Raw genomic sequence first — 16,294 nt, 5'->3', positions numbered from 1 at the left:
CCTACTGCAAAGTCTGAACCTCTCCCCTGGAGGAGGGACTGTACGGTATTCAGCCAGGGGGCCTGAAGAGGCCGAGAGGTCATACAGAGCCATACTGCTCCGCCACTGCTAAAGGGTAGCCAGAGAGATATTCATGCTCTTCAGTCGAGTCGGGATCGCAGAGGAAGTTTTAACGGAGCAGGGAGTTTGATGTACAGGGCAATGGCTGAAATGTAAAAATCTGAATTTCAATTCACCAGAACGAAGACCCGATAAAACGATTCAACCAAACATTGAAACGGAATTTGTGAAATTGGTGTCAAGGAGAAGAACTGGGACAAGCTTCTTCCCAAGGGCGTTCTCCCCACCAGGGAAGTTCCAAATAGGTCCACAGGGTTCTCAGAGTGCCTGGTCCAGCCCCAATGTCATCGTCTCTACATCTGATCCTAGGGTTCGCAACAACTTCTGCAAAATTGACGAGACATGGATGTTTAACGCCTATCCTGTGGTGGACTGATTGAACAACTAGTGTTCTGCCTAGCGTGTCACGCCCCCTTTCCATGGCCGTCTACCCAGCCTACAGTCCCGCCCTGAAGCCCTCGCAGGGGTGCCCCGGTCCAGGGACCACTTTAATTTGTATTCAGCCTCCCCATTGCTCTCACTAATATTGAATAAAACCCCTGTTACTGTTGAACCCCAACCTGCTTGTTGTTGTCTGTTGTAGACAGTATATAAATGTTTTATGGTTACAATAGTGGCTGAGGGTGGTACCTGTTTTCCCTGTGTTCTTCATAGAGGTCTTGTTGGAGGACTCTGCATCAAAGCCCTCCAGCGTCAGCTCCTGGTACTCCATGGAGGCTTTAGCCTCGTGGTCGACGATGTTGATGGGGGACTGGTTCCTCTCTCTGCACTCTGGGTAGGCTGATGCCCATCCCTCGTCTGGCCCATGGGCCCCTGGGAGAAGACAAACCACTGTTAACGTGATGGACTCCTGGAAATCTGATTATGTTATTACGATTATGAAGGTGTGCATTCAGAATCAGAATATGGTCAAATTCATGAAATTTACGTTAATTCAGCCGATCGATTTCAGATAATTTTCCCTCCTGGCTATGTAGCCACACAGTGACCAATCACTGTACCTGGCCAAGCAGTGATCAATCACTGTACCTTGCCATGCAGTGACCAATCACTGTACACTCACGTAACAGCGACGGGGCTGCCAAAGGAAGCTACAGGGTAGGGCTGGGCGATTAATCGTATTTTGATTGCGATTTTAGCATCAAACTATCACAAAATTAACATAATCGACTTTTTCATATCTGTATATCATTTTAGATTGGAACATTTTCATTTTTGACCATTTTGTGTACTTTCTTTTTTTATATTAGGCCTACTTAAAGGCGAAATTTCAAAGTTCTGTTACAAAAAAATAAATCTGAGAGAGATGCTGAATAAATACAACATGTTTTCAAACTCAAAAATAATCGTTTGAATGATCGTGATTACAATATGACCAAAATAATAGTGATTAGGATTTTCCCAATAATAGTGATTAGGATTTTCCCAATAATCGAGCAGCCCTACTACAGGGTTTGAACTTTGAGGAAGCACAAACTCCATCAAGCAGTGCAGGGGAGAGGATTCAGACCCCTACAATCCCCCTACGAGTCTTTCAAAAACTGAGTTTATCAGTTGACTTTGAGGTGTTTATTAATAATACAAGTGGCGAGGGGTCCATATAAGCCGTGAATGTGTTGCATAACCAGGCGTTGCAAGACAATGGCTACAGTGGTGCCGCTGGGTTTGGGTTTCTATGCAAGTCTACGCTAGCCTGGTTCTACCACACTCTCGTACTTCACTTCATTTCATTTCATTTGTACAGAGAGTCTGGACCTAATCAATTGACAAACGTTAACTCACTTGAAGGCGGGTGTCTGTTGAAGTTTAAAATGATTGGATCTGCCCAGTGCCACTCTGGATCTGCCATAACCAATCGCTAACGTTTGGTTGTGACGTATGTCATGCGCCGGGAATCATGCGCAGGTTGTACACAAACCAAACACCTTGCGCGTCTGCACGAAAATGTCCGTCAACGACAGCTGCAGGTTTTGTTCGTCGAATTTAATTTATCAGGGAAAAATTGCATTGTAAATCAACTACCGACCTACAACAACTCAAACTGGCGCACGACTTTATCGTCATTGTTCTCAGACACGCCCTCTGTTCGCTGATTGGGCGCACGCTGTGGCGGCGCCAGAAAACCAAATTACATACAGCAGGTCCAGAGTGGTGCGTTTTAATATCCATCCGTCTCGGAGGTCCGAGGACGTTGCCTAGCGACACGCACAAACACGCCCCTTTTCCTCGGACGGCGATCTCGCCATCTCGGTTGAACTCAGTGGTGACCGAGCGAAATTCCGAGACAGAATTCAAGATGGCTGCGCCCATTGTGACTTGAAGTATGAACTGTTTTCATTGTGCTTGGACCACTTTGGTGGTTTAAATGGTAATTTCAATCACTCGTATTACTGCAATACCTTACTGCGTCCGTATCTCTGCCTATGTACACAAATATATTGTATTTGTGTACAGCACTTTGGTCAACTACTGTTGTTTTAAATGTGCTATATAAATAAACTTGACTTGACTTGACTATGGCCTATAGCCTACTTATATTGGATCGCCTGGTCCTCTGCCAATGCTACCGCGACAAAGCGGCGTTTAACAGACACAGTTTGGTCACTGGTCTTACGACAGTGTTAAACTTCGTCTTAAGACGAGTGGTTATCGAAATAATTAAGAAGTGTACAACACTTGCATTACAGTGTGTGTTTTCACACACACACGTGACGCTTGCACAGTCATAGCTCATCATCTCATTCTCTCAGGCGGGCAAGGGAGAGAAAGGGGAGGTAACTTGTGCCGTCATATGGAGCATCTGAGCTCTCAAGTCGGAGCATCTGAGCTCTCATTTTTCAAAGGCGGAGCAGGAAACCTAGTGCTCGTTTTACACCCAACGCTATTTCTAGCTTCTGGGGGACCGTAGGCAGGTTAGGGGAACTCATTACTGTTAGAAAACCTCATAAAGTGAAATTTTCATGCCTGGGACCTTTAAGACGTGGGTGGCTGAAGTTCCTTTTAAATAGGTACCATTGTTTCAGTTAAAATACTACTGTGCTGTGTTGAATTTCCAGTAGGGGCTTTCCTCGATTGGTCAGCAAAAGCCTATGAACAATCTTATAAGATCACAAACTATGAAGATAGTTTGAGGTGAAAACAAACGAAAAGGTGTGGAGCGAGGCTGCAGAGAGTCAGTTAGTCTGTCTGATGGACGGTTCTAACTGTGGAAGAGCAATGGCAGCGCATCCTCTGTTTCCGTCTCTCCTCTCTTGATTGTATCACACACATCGAATGGCAGCAGTCAGGAATTCCTTGGGCTCCACATGTATGCAGTAACCAGCTTCGAGCAGCACATGCACTAGGGCTGATTTACAGACCCAACCTGCAGGTTCACAGTAATCGCTTTCAAGGAATGTTTAAGTTGTCCATAAAAGAGATGGATGGTACGTTTATGACTCCCCAAAGGGAAATTATATTTGTTGCAACACACATATCAACAATCGTTTGCATCTATGAGCTTCCCAATACACACTCTGTGTAGATTTACAACACTATTTTATGGTGAAGCTTTGTATGTCACCCAGGATGATATATTTATTTTAATTAGCTAGGGGATATTGTGCATGGCATGATATTTAAATCTTGCGTGTTTCTGCGGTGGCTGGCCATTCACTTCTGATTTGAAGTGATCAGTGTAACTGGTATCTATTGTGGGACAGATAACCTAGATAATAGGCCATGTGTGCCTGATAGGTCCTAATTAATTTCCCCACACAAAATGTCAGAAGAAATCCCATCCAAATGACTGGAGCCCTTGTTAGTCCTAAACCCCTGTTTCTCCACTGAGCCGCTTATATGTGTGGTTGCAGGCGTTGCAGAAATAATAACATGGTCACATGGACCGAGTGGAAGGCTGCCCAGCGAGGACTAAGTTATCCTTGGATACGCAGACCTCTCTGTAAGGCGCATCGGCTTGGCATTCAATAGCACACCAATCATCATCAGCCTCATGAGGACCACACAACAGCAGAACTGTACCGTTTGCTGGTACTACATGAAAACCCTGTTATTGAACTGATCATTGACCTGACCGAAGACGCAGCCAGGCAAATCAATGGCTTCTGCTAGGACTCGAGGCTGCATAGTGGCCTGTACATGCTACAAGAGGAGACATTGATATTCAGGGGACTTTGCTGACACTTTTATCCAAAGTGACTTACAACCATTCATTCACACATTCACTCACCGACAGGGGAGTCAACCACACAGGGCAACAGCCTGCTCGTAAGAAGCAGTCAGGGCGAGGTGTATTGCACCGTGACACTCCTTAGAGCCAGGGATCAAACTAGGAACCTTCCGGTAACCAGTCAACATGCTCTGTCTCCTAAGCTACAGCTGCCCCCTGTGAGAGACCGGGCCAGTATGTTTCTGATGAGGCCAGAGAGAGAGAGCTCTGTTCTCGGTCCGCGTCTCTCCTTTCCTCCGCTGCCTCCTCACTCTCCCACACTATATGCATCATAATGGCTCTGAACTGTGCCCCTAATTGAAAGCAATACCAGGCTCCTGAGTTCCAAAATGAATTTGTCTATGATTATTGGTGCCCTGATGCATTTGCGAGCACCAGGTAATGTCTACTTCATCGAATTAGGAGGCATCCGGTTCCTTTACCTCCCCTCTCCCTCAGTCCTTGCCCGGAGGTGGCTATCGATCACCGCGGTCTAGATTCTGTCTAAGACCGGGCGCTACCTATGGATCTGTCTAGCTGGACAGCTGCTGGGTGGCTGGCTGATAAGATTAGACTAGCTAATGTCAGCTGACTACACTAGGCAGTGATGGAGGGGGAGAATAGGAGCGCTGGCTGGGCATATTCTTCCACTCACATCGGCTAATTGATGGTTTGGATAGTGTGTAAACCACTAGACCCACCACACTTGACACAGTGGCAGAACCTACATCGTGATGTTACACATACTGTCATCAAAACACCCTTCCGACCTCCGATGTGTTTCTGCTGAGATGATATGAGCTGTTTAATCTTATGTTAACATAACAAAGAAACTCTTTCGAAGGTTCATGTGGATGTGATCACCATGCAATGACAAAATAGTGGGGACAAAATAAGACAACAGGAACCCTTGCTGCTAAATTGAGGCTAACGATTCGAGCCACCAGTGTATCTCAGGTCCCCACACGTCGTCAGCCCTCCTTCCTGCCATGACAGTCGTGATAGCAGCATCAACCTGCAGGCTCCCATGTGACACGTTCCCGTCCCTGTTGGCTCCTGCCTCTACCAAAACACATTGCTTAGCAACAACCAACCAGGAGCTGTGTGTGTGTGTGTATGTGTGTGCAGTTGCATGTGTGTGTGTGTGTGTGTGCATGTGCGTGCATGCGCTTGTGTGTGTGCACGGTGTAAGTGCGTGCATTTGTGCGTGAGAGAAGCAAAGTGTGACCACCCATCCAGGTGTCTCTCTGCCTTATATAAGAATTACACAATTCACCCAACAAACTGGTAAAAAATAGAAAGAGAAATCCAACATAAATTTGTTCTTCACTGTATGGCCGTACTGGGAGGCTCATCAGTGGATGTTCTGCTCTCAGAAACGTATGTCTGCCCACGTGGCGTGGATGAGGAGGTTGGGGTATGCTCAGTAACACAACCGGAGCCCCCTGACAGAACCATCACAACACATATTTTTAAATGAATCACAATTAATGCAACAACAAAACACAAAATGCTTCAGCATATCAAAGACAAATGAAATCCAGCTCGGTTTGACTGAAGGTAATTAGCTGGGTAGATGTTCCACGGTAACCCTGAGAACCAAAAGGTCTATACTTTCTATTGAGAAGACCTGGGTTCCCCCTCTGTTTCTTCATCCAGCCCACTCCCAGTCATGGCTGCTCTCTGCTTGTCATCCTAAGTAGGCTACTTGTGGTGGACTCTGGGGCCGTTTGTGGCCTCAGAGTCCCACAGTCATCAGGACCACACCAGTGTGTGTTTGTCAGGTGAAAGCTAAATGTCAAGGGAAAGAGGCGGTGGTTGTAAAAAGTCTTTCAACCACTTATTACGTTCACTCATTTCTCATAATGGTTTATTCGTTTCGTAGTATAATTTCCTTAATTTAGATGACAGCTTGTTCATTTTTTATTTGTAAAATAAAGACAATATTTTTTTGAATTTGCTAGTTTCTGAAATTATTGGAAACGAGTCGAGCTGACCTCGCCTTGCTGTAGCCCTACCCACGGCCCAAACAAAGAACAGCCGAGACAACATCCTTAATTCAAACATGCCGTTTCATTTAGCCTCAATTGGCGATGGTTGCGAACTGTTTCCCCGAAACCTTCTTAAAGCCTTATTAACGCTACATCATTCGTAACCTCTTCTTTAAGTTCTTCGCGTGTTTCCCGAAACGTTCTTTGCTATGAATTTCTTTTATGCGTCCTTCGTCGGTGAGGTTGGTCTGAAGCGTTTCTAGAACCTTCTTAGCTCTATAGTGATGGTTCAGCTCCTGACGCAAGTAGCCGCCACTGTACCTGAAATCCCTGTTAGGCATGAAACTGCCACATTGACAGTAGCTGCGTTAACATGGACATTTCGGATCTGATTAGATTTCTAATCGGAATGGATCTATTCCTATCATGCAATCTGAATGCACTGTAGGCTATATATGGCATTTACAAAAGTGTCAAGTGTACGTCCCGATGTCTCTCGCACACAACCGTTATGTTGATCTGGACTATGATATAGGCTATGCAAGGGATAATGTTGTAGGACGCCGGTCATTATCGGGAAAATAAGGCCCCACAGGCCGAACCGGACCCAGATGCGAAGCAGAGGTGTCTTGCTTCGCCCTGAAGGGTATTATTATCAATAATGACCGGCGACGTTCTATACATTATTCCGCTTATTAAACTGCTACTTGCCAAAACGATAAAAATCTTCTCAGGGTGTGTCTTTTTAGAATGACCATTCGTAGTGTTGATCAGCAGAGTAATAATCCGCCATAGACGTTGACATTGCTTAGCAACCCGACACGGTGGGGTTGATAAGTTACCGGACTACCTGCGGAGCTATAAGAAAGACGTCAATCAGGAAAAACAAATCCACTTTCCTTGAGAACGGACTAGTTCTGAAGGACCAATTGAAAACTACTGCAACTGCTGATGCCATCTCTCCATGTTAAAAAGTAGCCGCACCCAACCCAAACCAATCGGAAGAAGTGTATAGCATGTCGATTATAGCGGCCTACACCATCTCTACTCCGCATTGAATTATATTCCGATCAGAGAATTGTATTCCGATTAAAATGTATATATGATTTATTCAGATTGAGCTGTCCTTCCAATTCTATCAGATCAGAAGTATCCATGTAAATGCGGCTAGTGTCAAGGCATGCACAATTCTACAAGCAATTTGTGAAATTTGCAAATTGACAAACAATTGGGCTCTGAGTGGCTACGAAGTAGCTGCTGGCCTGTCCTGGGAGATCCTCAAAGCTGGGGATGTCCCCTCAGCTGGGGATGGGGATCGCCTCGGCTGAGAGCATCCAGCATCACCTCTTCCGATGCCCCCCGAGATCCCATCACAGGAGTTCTCACCTATAATCGCGAGCGCCTTTTCCTCCATCTGTGTTAATTCTGGCACTGTGCTGGGCCCAGCACTAGTTAGAAGCCGGCCTGTTCAAATAAAAAATGTATTTTGCAAATAAAAAATGAACAAAACTATCTTCTAAATTAAGGAAAATGTACTGGGAAACGAATAAACCACTACAAGAAACGAGTGAACGTAATAAGTGGTCGAAAGACTTTTTTCAACTACCGCCTCTTTCCCTTTACATTTATCTTTCACCTGACAAACAAACAATGGTCGGGCGGTGCGCAAAACCCTCATACTGCCGCGTTTCCACTGCAGGGTGCGGAACTGATCGGATCGCAAAGGTGCGGGTCGGGTCGCGTTTCCACCGCCAAAAGTGGGCGTGACCCGGACTTTGCCGTACCCGTTCCGGCCCCGTTCTCGGGACTCCTCCGTTGGGGTACCGCAAACGAGACGAGACGCCTGAAAGGGTCCCGTGAAATTCTAGCTACACCCCCCCTCCGTTGATTGGTCGACAGAATCGGCACTTCCGGGTGACGCGGGGATAAAAACAAACGAACAGTAGCCTCGAGGTATTATTCTTTACAATTAACTTGTCGCGTAAAACGCTTGCTTGGGCGAACAAGGAGGTGGAGACGTTCGTCTGCATTCTTGGGGAGGAAGACGTTTTTTACGATGTTTACGTAGCTGCCGCGGCGATCGACATCCGGCCTACCACAAAGGGGTACTGTCGGCAGTGGAAACGCGACCTCGGAACTGAGCTGGGCTATACCGCCCCCTCCCTACCGCACCTTTGCGATCCGATCCGTTCCGCACCCTGCAGTGGAAACGCGGCAATAGAGACCCCTATAGGTAACAAAAATCAAAGCAGTCTCAGCATGAACAGTATTAAATTATAAGCTAATTAAACGTAAGAAAATGTAGCTTTCATTTCAAAATGTCTATTTTCATAAATATTCACCTTTCTAAACAGAAATTCAATAGCTTCATTTGAACTGCTGCGACAGATATAATTAAAGGAGACATATTATGACGTTTATTCACAAAAAGTAAGCATAGTATTTCAGTTCCAGAAAGCATTTTTTTAAAAAAAAGTCTCGGCTATCGCTATTACCCTCTGTTTCAGTCCCCTCTGTTTCAGACCCCTGCTGAAGCTCTCTCCCTCTCTCTCTCTCTCTCTCTCTCTCTCTCTCTGTCTCTCTCTCTCTCTCTCTCTCTCTCTCTCTCTCTCTCTCTCTCTGTGTCTCTCTCTCTCTCTCTCTCTGTGTCTCTCTCTCTCTCTCTCTCTCTCTCTCTCCCTCTCTCTCTCTCTCTCTCTCTCTCTCTCTCTCTCTCTTTCTCCCTCTCTCTCTCTCTCTTCTCTCTCTCTCTCTCTCTCTCTCTCTCTCTCTCTCTCTCTCTCTCTCTCTCTCTCTCTCTCTCTCTCTCTCTCTCTCTCTCTCTCTCTCTCTCTCTCTCTCGTTTCGTTCTGTTGAGCAGGAAAAGTCTAAGAAACGCTCCCATTCCCATATTGTACATATGCATATAATATTCACGGATTCCTGTTAGACCAGGTTGGATGTAATTGGGAAACCGGGCGGGTCTATCCTGCTGTTACACCTTTCCTGCTGTCGGCTCCCAGACCGTAGTTGAGGAGCACAGGGGAGACGTTCCCTTCAAGGCCGATGTTCTCTCAGGGGTAACACCCTTCACCCTGACCGGCAGGGGTTCTGATGCTTATAGGTCGGTATGAAGCGGCCACTGATTATTGACACTAAACTGACACACACTATCACTCGCTCTCCTCGTTCGTACACTCACTCGCTGATGTCACTAACACACGCACTACCATTCTTGCTCAAACAAATTACGCTACTCTCGTAACACTGCTATCCAGCATGTCTATCCTTTGATTTTTTTTTGATTGTGTATTTCAAGCAATCATTTTCTTCATGAATGACTTAAACCCATTAGTGAAACACAACACTGCCAACACTACCAATGTGGCAGTCCCATGCGCAACAGGGATTTCTAAAGGTTACAGTTGTGGCGACTAGTGTCAGTAGGCCATCCGCGGCATACTGGTTAAGGAGTTGGACTGGTAACCGGAGGGTGGCCAGTTCGAATACCGAGGGTGCATGGATGAGGGGCCCTTGAGCAAAGCACCTGAAACCCCCAACTGCTCCCCTGGCGCTGCACCGCGGGAGTGCTGCTCCGGGAGTGCTCCGGGAGTGCTGCGTGCCCCGTGTGTGTGCCCCGTGTGTGTGCCCCGTGTGTGTGCCCCATGTGTGTGCCCCGTGTGTGTGCCCCATGTGTGTGGTCCTCCTGGTCAAAAGCAGAGAAAAATGTCCCCCTATAAAAGGGATAAATAAAGGATAACGTAACTTAACTTAGCTGAACCATCACTACTGTAGAGGAAGGGTCTACGAGTGCTTCAGACCAACCTTACCAACGAACGGAAGAGATTTGTAGCAAATAACGTTTCGGGAAACACGCAAGATCTTAAGGTAGAACTTAAAATAGAGGTTCCGATTGACGTAGAATGAAGTAGCGTTAAAAACCTTTAAGAAGGTTTTGGGAAACCGGGCCCTATTCAACAACTCTTCATTCCCATCAACTACTACTTGATGTCCATGTCAGTCCATCCACCCATGAGTCCGTCCCCATGCTACTCTGTGAATTTGTCTTCAAATCCCAATAATGACACTTGCATACTTATCCGACCAAAACACCATTTGCACTTTGGACAAGATATCCTGGGCTTGAGGAACCAACAAATCAGATGTGTTCAGACCGAGGTCACATCTTTGTGGAGCCTCTGTGCTGAGGGACAGGCTCACTGGTAGGGTGGTACTGTGGAGTCTCTGTGCTGAGGGACAGATTCACCTGATAGGGCGGTAGTGCGTCTCACACCCTGCCTTTCAGAACTTGCGTTGTCGTGGCTTTGATGTGCTCTGTGCTCCCCTCAGGTGCTTAGCGATACTTTGTGCTCCTTGTAAGATCTCCCTGGCACTAAGATGTCATTGTGGTTTAAAGAGAGCTCTTGACGCTGGTGCTGACAAAGAGCCTGAGGATGTGACATGAAGGAAGCCAACTGAAAGTACATTCACAAGCTTTTACCTTTTACTTTACAAATAAAGAATTCCCACGTTTCAGCAATGTCCATTTCAGTCTCTATGGCTTTTAATGTTCCCATCCCAAAAAAATGGAATCCTATAAGCAGCTAGAGAAAAAGTTACACATAGGGCATTTGGTAGACAGGAATTGCCCAGTATGAGTGTGTGGGGATGGTGGCTGGTTTAAAGGTCCCATGGCATGCTACTTTATGGATGCTTTAATATAGATATTAGTCGGCCCCTAACACAGTATTTGAAGACGTTCCCGAAATTCAGCCGTGGTCCAGAATTACATATACCAAGAGCCAGTCGCACATTGAGCTTTCCCCAAACGCGCCGTTTCGGTGTCTTTAATGCAAATGAGGAGGAGAGAGGCGGGTCAAGGAGGAGGGTGGGGGTGTGGCCCTGAGCAGTTTGCGGCCACCGTACCGTGCACTCTGTTTACAGTGGGTGTATCGCAATGGCGAGGCGCACACAGCCTTTGGCCGTGTTCTGTAAATATTCTAGAACACTCCGGGTGCTCCGGCGGGTTAGAGTCCTGGAGCTCTCTATCTAAATAATATCATATTATACATAGATATCTATATCATATAATATATATATTATCATGGCCAAAAGCTGTATGTGCCTCCAGACAAAATTATGAATCTCAAACGACTGCGTCGGGTTCTCCGACGTCTCTGGTTCTTCCACGTCCACATCAATCTGAAGTAGGCTGAACCAGTAAGGGATTGTTGCCTGCGATTGTTGACCGCGAATGCCTCCCGCCGGAGCCTCGCTGCAGAGGGAGAGGGCAGCGTGCAGCGGGCAGCGGGAAGCGGGGTTCAAACGGAAGACAATCCCTTTCTCCAAATGTGTTTGTTTCTCCCCAACACTTAATTTATGAGGAGCTTTCCAAATAAGTCCAGATAGGTTATCCAAATAACAAAGAATTGTACAACACTTGCGTTACAGTCCTGGAGCTCTATATCTAAATAATATCTATAATACATAGATATCCATATCATATAATACATATTATCACGGCCGAAAGCAAGTTTTAGCCACTGGGGGACGATAGTCAGGCTAGGGGAACTCAAATTAATGTTATAAAACCTCATAAAGTGAGACTTTCATGCCATGGGACCTTTAAGCAGCCTCACTTACGGCCCGATTCCACCGGACGCGTTACGGCCGCGTTACGGCTGCGGCACGTCTTGGCCACGGTCACCGCAGCAGATAGCTTCCACTCCAATCAATGAGACCATTTCAACCGGGCGCTGCTGCGGAACGTCTCAGCTCGCCGCGCCGCAGCGCTATCATTCCGTAGCATTTTTATTTTTGCCGCAAGCCGTTGCTGAACCGCGTCAATTTCAACAGAGCAGATCGAGCAGGGCAGGAAGTGAAAAAGTAAAAGCCATAGAGCATCCGGTATATTTTCAAAATAAAACACAATACTCAGCTCATGTAGCCTATCAAAACTTCACATCAACATTATAACGTCATGACCGGTGGCACCAGGTCAGCAGTCCATCAATCAAAGGGTCTCAGAGGGTCGGCAACATGGACGACGAGAGACTCATTGTAGAAGAGAAGTTCAGCAACATGAAGTCATTTATGTACCAAATCATTGTCCAAGGACAATGGCCGGAAGGACAAAGCGTGGCATTTAATTGCAGTAGTTTTGGGAATGGAAGGTGAGCACATTAGGTTTAGGATTATCGTGTGATCTCATGATCTCGCGTGAATACGGCTGCCGCTGCGCTGCCGTAACGCGTCCGGTGGAATCCCGGCGTTAGCCGGGTCTGATTGGATTCTGGGGCTGGGTGCGGCTGCACACCTGTTGCACATTGAGTAATCAGTGCGGACAGGTTAGACAAGCCGGCAACACCACACACTACAATATATTTCGCCTGGACGGCAACATCGAGCTCCAGGCCATTAATCATTTTCAACAAACCTTTGCAACAAACTTCATCTAACTTCTAACACCCCCACCCATGCTGCGTCTTTGTCTGGAGGGGCCCAATGGAAGTCACCAAGGTGCTAACCCTTGCTCCATTCACTGTGTGCATTTGTCTTTTAAAGTGTCAGGGAACCCAAAATGGTCTTCTATGGCCTTGAAAATAGTCATCACTGTTACTAAATAAAGTGGTTATTGAGATGAGTCAGGTGTGAAAGGTGAAGATTCCGCCAACAGTTCAGGAACATTCCCCTCTGCTCCGAGCATGGGTAGCGGCCTCCCTGTGACGTAGGGACAACTTACCCTAACCCTGACACCCAGGAGGTCCACCGCACAGTGTGGAGGTGTGGATCTTAGTCTGAGTGGCGTTTATGTTGGCTGCATACCAGAGGGTTACGCTTCTTACTGAGAATATAATTCCTGGCGCGTTTCACTAAATATAACACTCATAATCAACGATGAGTACATTAGCCAAAAAATAAGCATCACGAAGTTGGCGTGAACCATAACCATCACCTCCTTAGAAATCTCAAGTGTTCGGATTAGAGCTGAAACTGAAATTATATGATTTGATTTCTCTTTCTTGGGTCGGGTTATGAATATTAAGCAACATTCTTGCTCTGTGTGCTTTGGGATTAAGAATCAGCTAAATGAATGGCCAATTTGCTGTGTGTTGTTATAATTATAAACACCACTTTTAGCACGATGTGAAACTTAAAACCAATTGAAACCCATTATAACCAAAGGGGTTTTAATGTCTCCTCAGATGTAATGTGTGATCTGTTCAATTATGTTTTCACGGCTCGTTCTTAATGCTTCCTTTCTTCACAATAACAGAGAAACATTATACAGCATAGTGATCAATTCATCAAATAACTCTATTCATGAATTGAGTAAAGGTCAGGAAAACATCCAACATAGATGAATGCAAGGAAAAGAAGGTGGATAAGATACAGATTAAGAGCTGGCAGTCGATGGACAGATGGATGGAGAAATAGACAAATGGACTTTGTGAGGAATGCGCACTTGCATTAGAGGCTGCTGAACAAGGTTACACCGGGTCCACTCTGTTACCCGACTTTACAGTGTAAGCCTGAAACCCTATTTCCCCCATACCATTAAAAGCCCCACACAGTTCCGTAATGGAGACTGGGAAACATCCATCCAACACGCCTTTCAATGTCCTTTTCTCTTTTGCTCAAAGATCAAAAGAGGAAGATGCTCAAAGCTGCTTTGAACGTCTTCCTATACCATGGATGCAATCAGGGCACCTGTCCAAAACACAATTCAAATAGTTCACTTCTATGTCCGTCCGGTGATTAGCAGAAGGTGATGAGGGCCTGTTTTTGTCCCCATCTCTAACAGGTTCAATGAGTTGAACGAGCGTTTCAGAACGGCTCTACCTCGCCACGTGGGCCGCACACCCGCCTTATTATCTCCTAGGAGACATCCCCTGTCACTCAGAGCAGCCAATTACTTCATCAACATGAGAGGAGCGCAGGAAACACGCCTGGCGGCCATAATGAGGAATGATCACTGCTGCCAAAGTGTCCGAATATAACGACGCACCCCCCACAAAGCATCTGATACCTCAGGGAAGCTATCCCATTAATGTTCAATACGCTATCTGGACATATTTGGAGAGCTCCTCATAAATTAAGTGTTGGGGAGAAACAAACACAATATCCATCTAAACAAAAAAACATTTAATTCCCTGCGGAGTGATTATCCTAATTGGTATTTTTCTGAGAGTTTTTACTTTTTTACCTTTTGTTTTTCCACTTTATGGGACTGAATTCCTTGAGGGAAACGGGTAGTGGCAGAGTCAGCAGAAAGGCTATTTTAGTTACTGACGCCATATGGAGAGTCTATGAACAGAGCTCCCCTTGAACACAACAGAGGTAGCGTTGTCCGGCCTCTTGGGGAACAGGGAGGCTGAGCGAGGCCTGGAGGACGTGTGACCAGACCAGCTTTTGACTCCAAAGCGATATCTAACCAGCCAAAGGTAAATACAGCCGGTTCTGAACTCAAAAGACTGCAGAACGGGGTGCCCCCTTCCTGTCTATCCCACTCTATCATAATGAAAAATAAAGTCTGCAGAACAACTATCCAAGATGTGCGTGAGAGAGGGACTGAAAAAGGGAGCGGTGACAGACTGCCAATGTGGATAGCTTCTGGCTTCAGCGCAGCAGTCGTTGACAGCCACTCCCCCCCCCCCCCACCCCCCGTCCAGACACCCTGCAGTGTGAAGTCCCTGTCACAGCCCATTACACTGATGTCCAGCACTCCAAAGTATGGCCAAGTATGGCCCAATCGACATATCTGTTCAACATGCATTTGCATACAACAATAAGCTGCCAATAATTAAATCAAATTCAAAATGCCAATGCTAGAAAAAATCCAACACACAAACAAATACACAAAAGGACCAGACAGGAGTGCCCTTGTGAAGTGTCCCATGAACCAGATTCAACACCTCTGCCCGTATCACGCTGGCCCCGTCCCCAGCGCACGCCAACTCCTTCATCTCATCATGCCTGGTCAAGCAGAGCGGAAATAAAGGTGAAATGAAAGAGAAGGTAAACTAGAAAGTGTGTGGTGCTGGAAGACCAACACAACCTCCTCCGCCCACCAACCAGAGCAGCACAATAAGTGTTAACAGATACACAGTGAAACGAGATTCTTTCACACAGCCTTTCCTCTGCTTTGACACCTCTCTGGAGGACAAGCGAGGGCAACGTGGATCTGGCAGCTGTGACGATACCGGCTGAAACAGCGATGGGAACCTCCCCTATGGCCGCTCCGTTTCACAGAGGGTACAACAGGCCACAGGCAGCGCTTTTTTTTCAAGCAGCATGGTGTAATTATGGAACGGCCTCCGCACATATCTTTTGCTGCTAAGTCAGATAACTGCTGCACCTCCCACGCTTTTATCTGCCGCAGCTCTCGCTGGTCACATAATAATAATAATAATACATTTTATTTATAATGCACTTTATATTCAAGAATCTCAAAGTGCTTCAGAGAAAAAAATAAATAAATAAAAATAAAAAGGGGGAACCTCAAAGAAAGTTTAGCTAAATGCTCTTTTAAAGAGATGGGTTTTGAGGTTCCGTTTAAAAAGAGCTGTAGTCTGTGGAGCCCTCAGGTGGTCAGGGAGGGCGTTCCATAGTCTAGGGGCAGCAGCAGAAAAGGCCCGATCACCCATGGTGCACAGCTTCGTATGTCGGGTTTGGAGGGTGTGAGTGGATCCTGAACGGAGTGTACGTGAGGTTGTCGGGGGGGTGAGGAGTTCCTGAAGGTAGAGGGGGGCAAGTCCGTGAAGGCACTGGTGGGTGAGGAGGGAGACCTTGTACTCAATTCTGAGTGGGACAGGGAGCCAGTGCAGTGATTTCAGGATGGGGGTGATGTGGTCATGCTTGCGCACCCTCATCAGGACCCTGGCAGCACTGTTTTGAATGTATTGGAGCCTCTGGATGCTCTGCCCAGGGATCCCAATGAGGAGTGCATTGCAGTAGTCCAACCTGGAGGAGACAAGGGCATGGACGAGCTTCTCTG

At 46.5% G+C, this 16,294-nt stretch overlaps 1 protein-coding gene across 5 annotated transcripts in view; it reads right to left on the bottom strand.

Annotated features, from left to right (window-relative positions):
• LOC132470481 (receptor-type tyrosine-protein phosphatase gamma-like) overlaps nt 1–16,294 on the bottom strand; it is a 289,677-nt gene that overhangs the window by 122,774 nt on the left and 150,609 nt on the right. For all 5 annotated transcript variants that reach the window (XM_060069138.1, XM_060069137.1, XM_060069135.1 and 2 more), the window contains exon 3: nt 751–933. In XM_060069138.1, coding sequence (XP_059925121.1) covers nt 751–933 — 183 coding nt within the window. The remainder of the gene's footprint in view (nt 1–750; nt 934–16,294) is intronic.

This window comes from Gadus macrocephalus, chromosome 13 (assembly GCF_031168955.1).
Source record: "Gadus macrocephalus chromosome 13, ASM3116895v1".
NCBI lineage: Eukaryota > Metazoa > Chordata > Actinopteri > Gadiformes > Gadidae > Gadus > Gadus macrocephalus.
The sequence above is the reverse complement of the archived record's forward strand: the minus strand, read 5'-3'. Positions and strand labels throughout refer to the sequence as shown.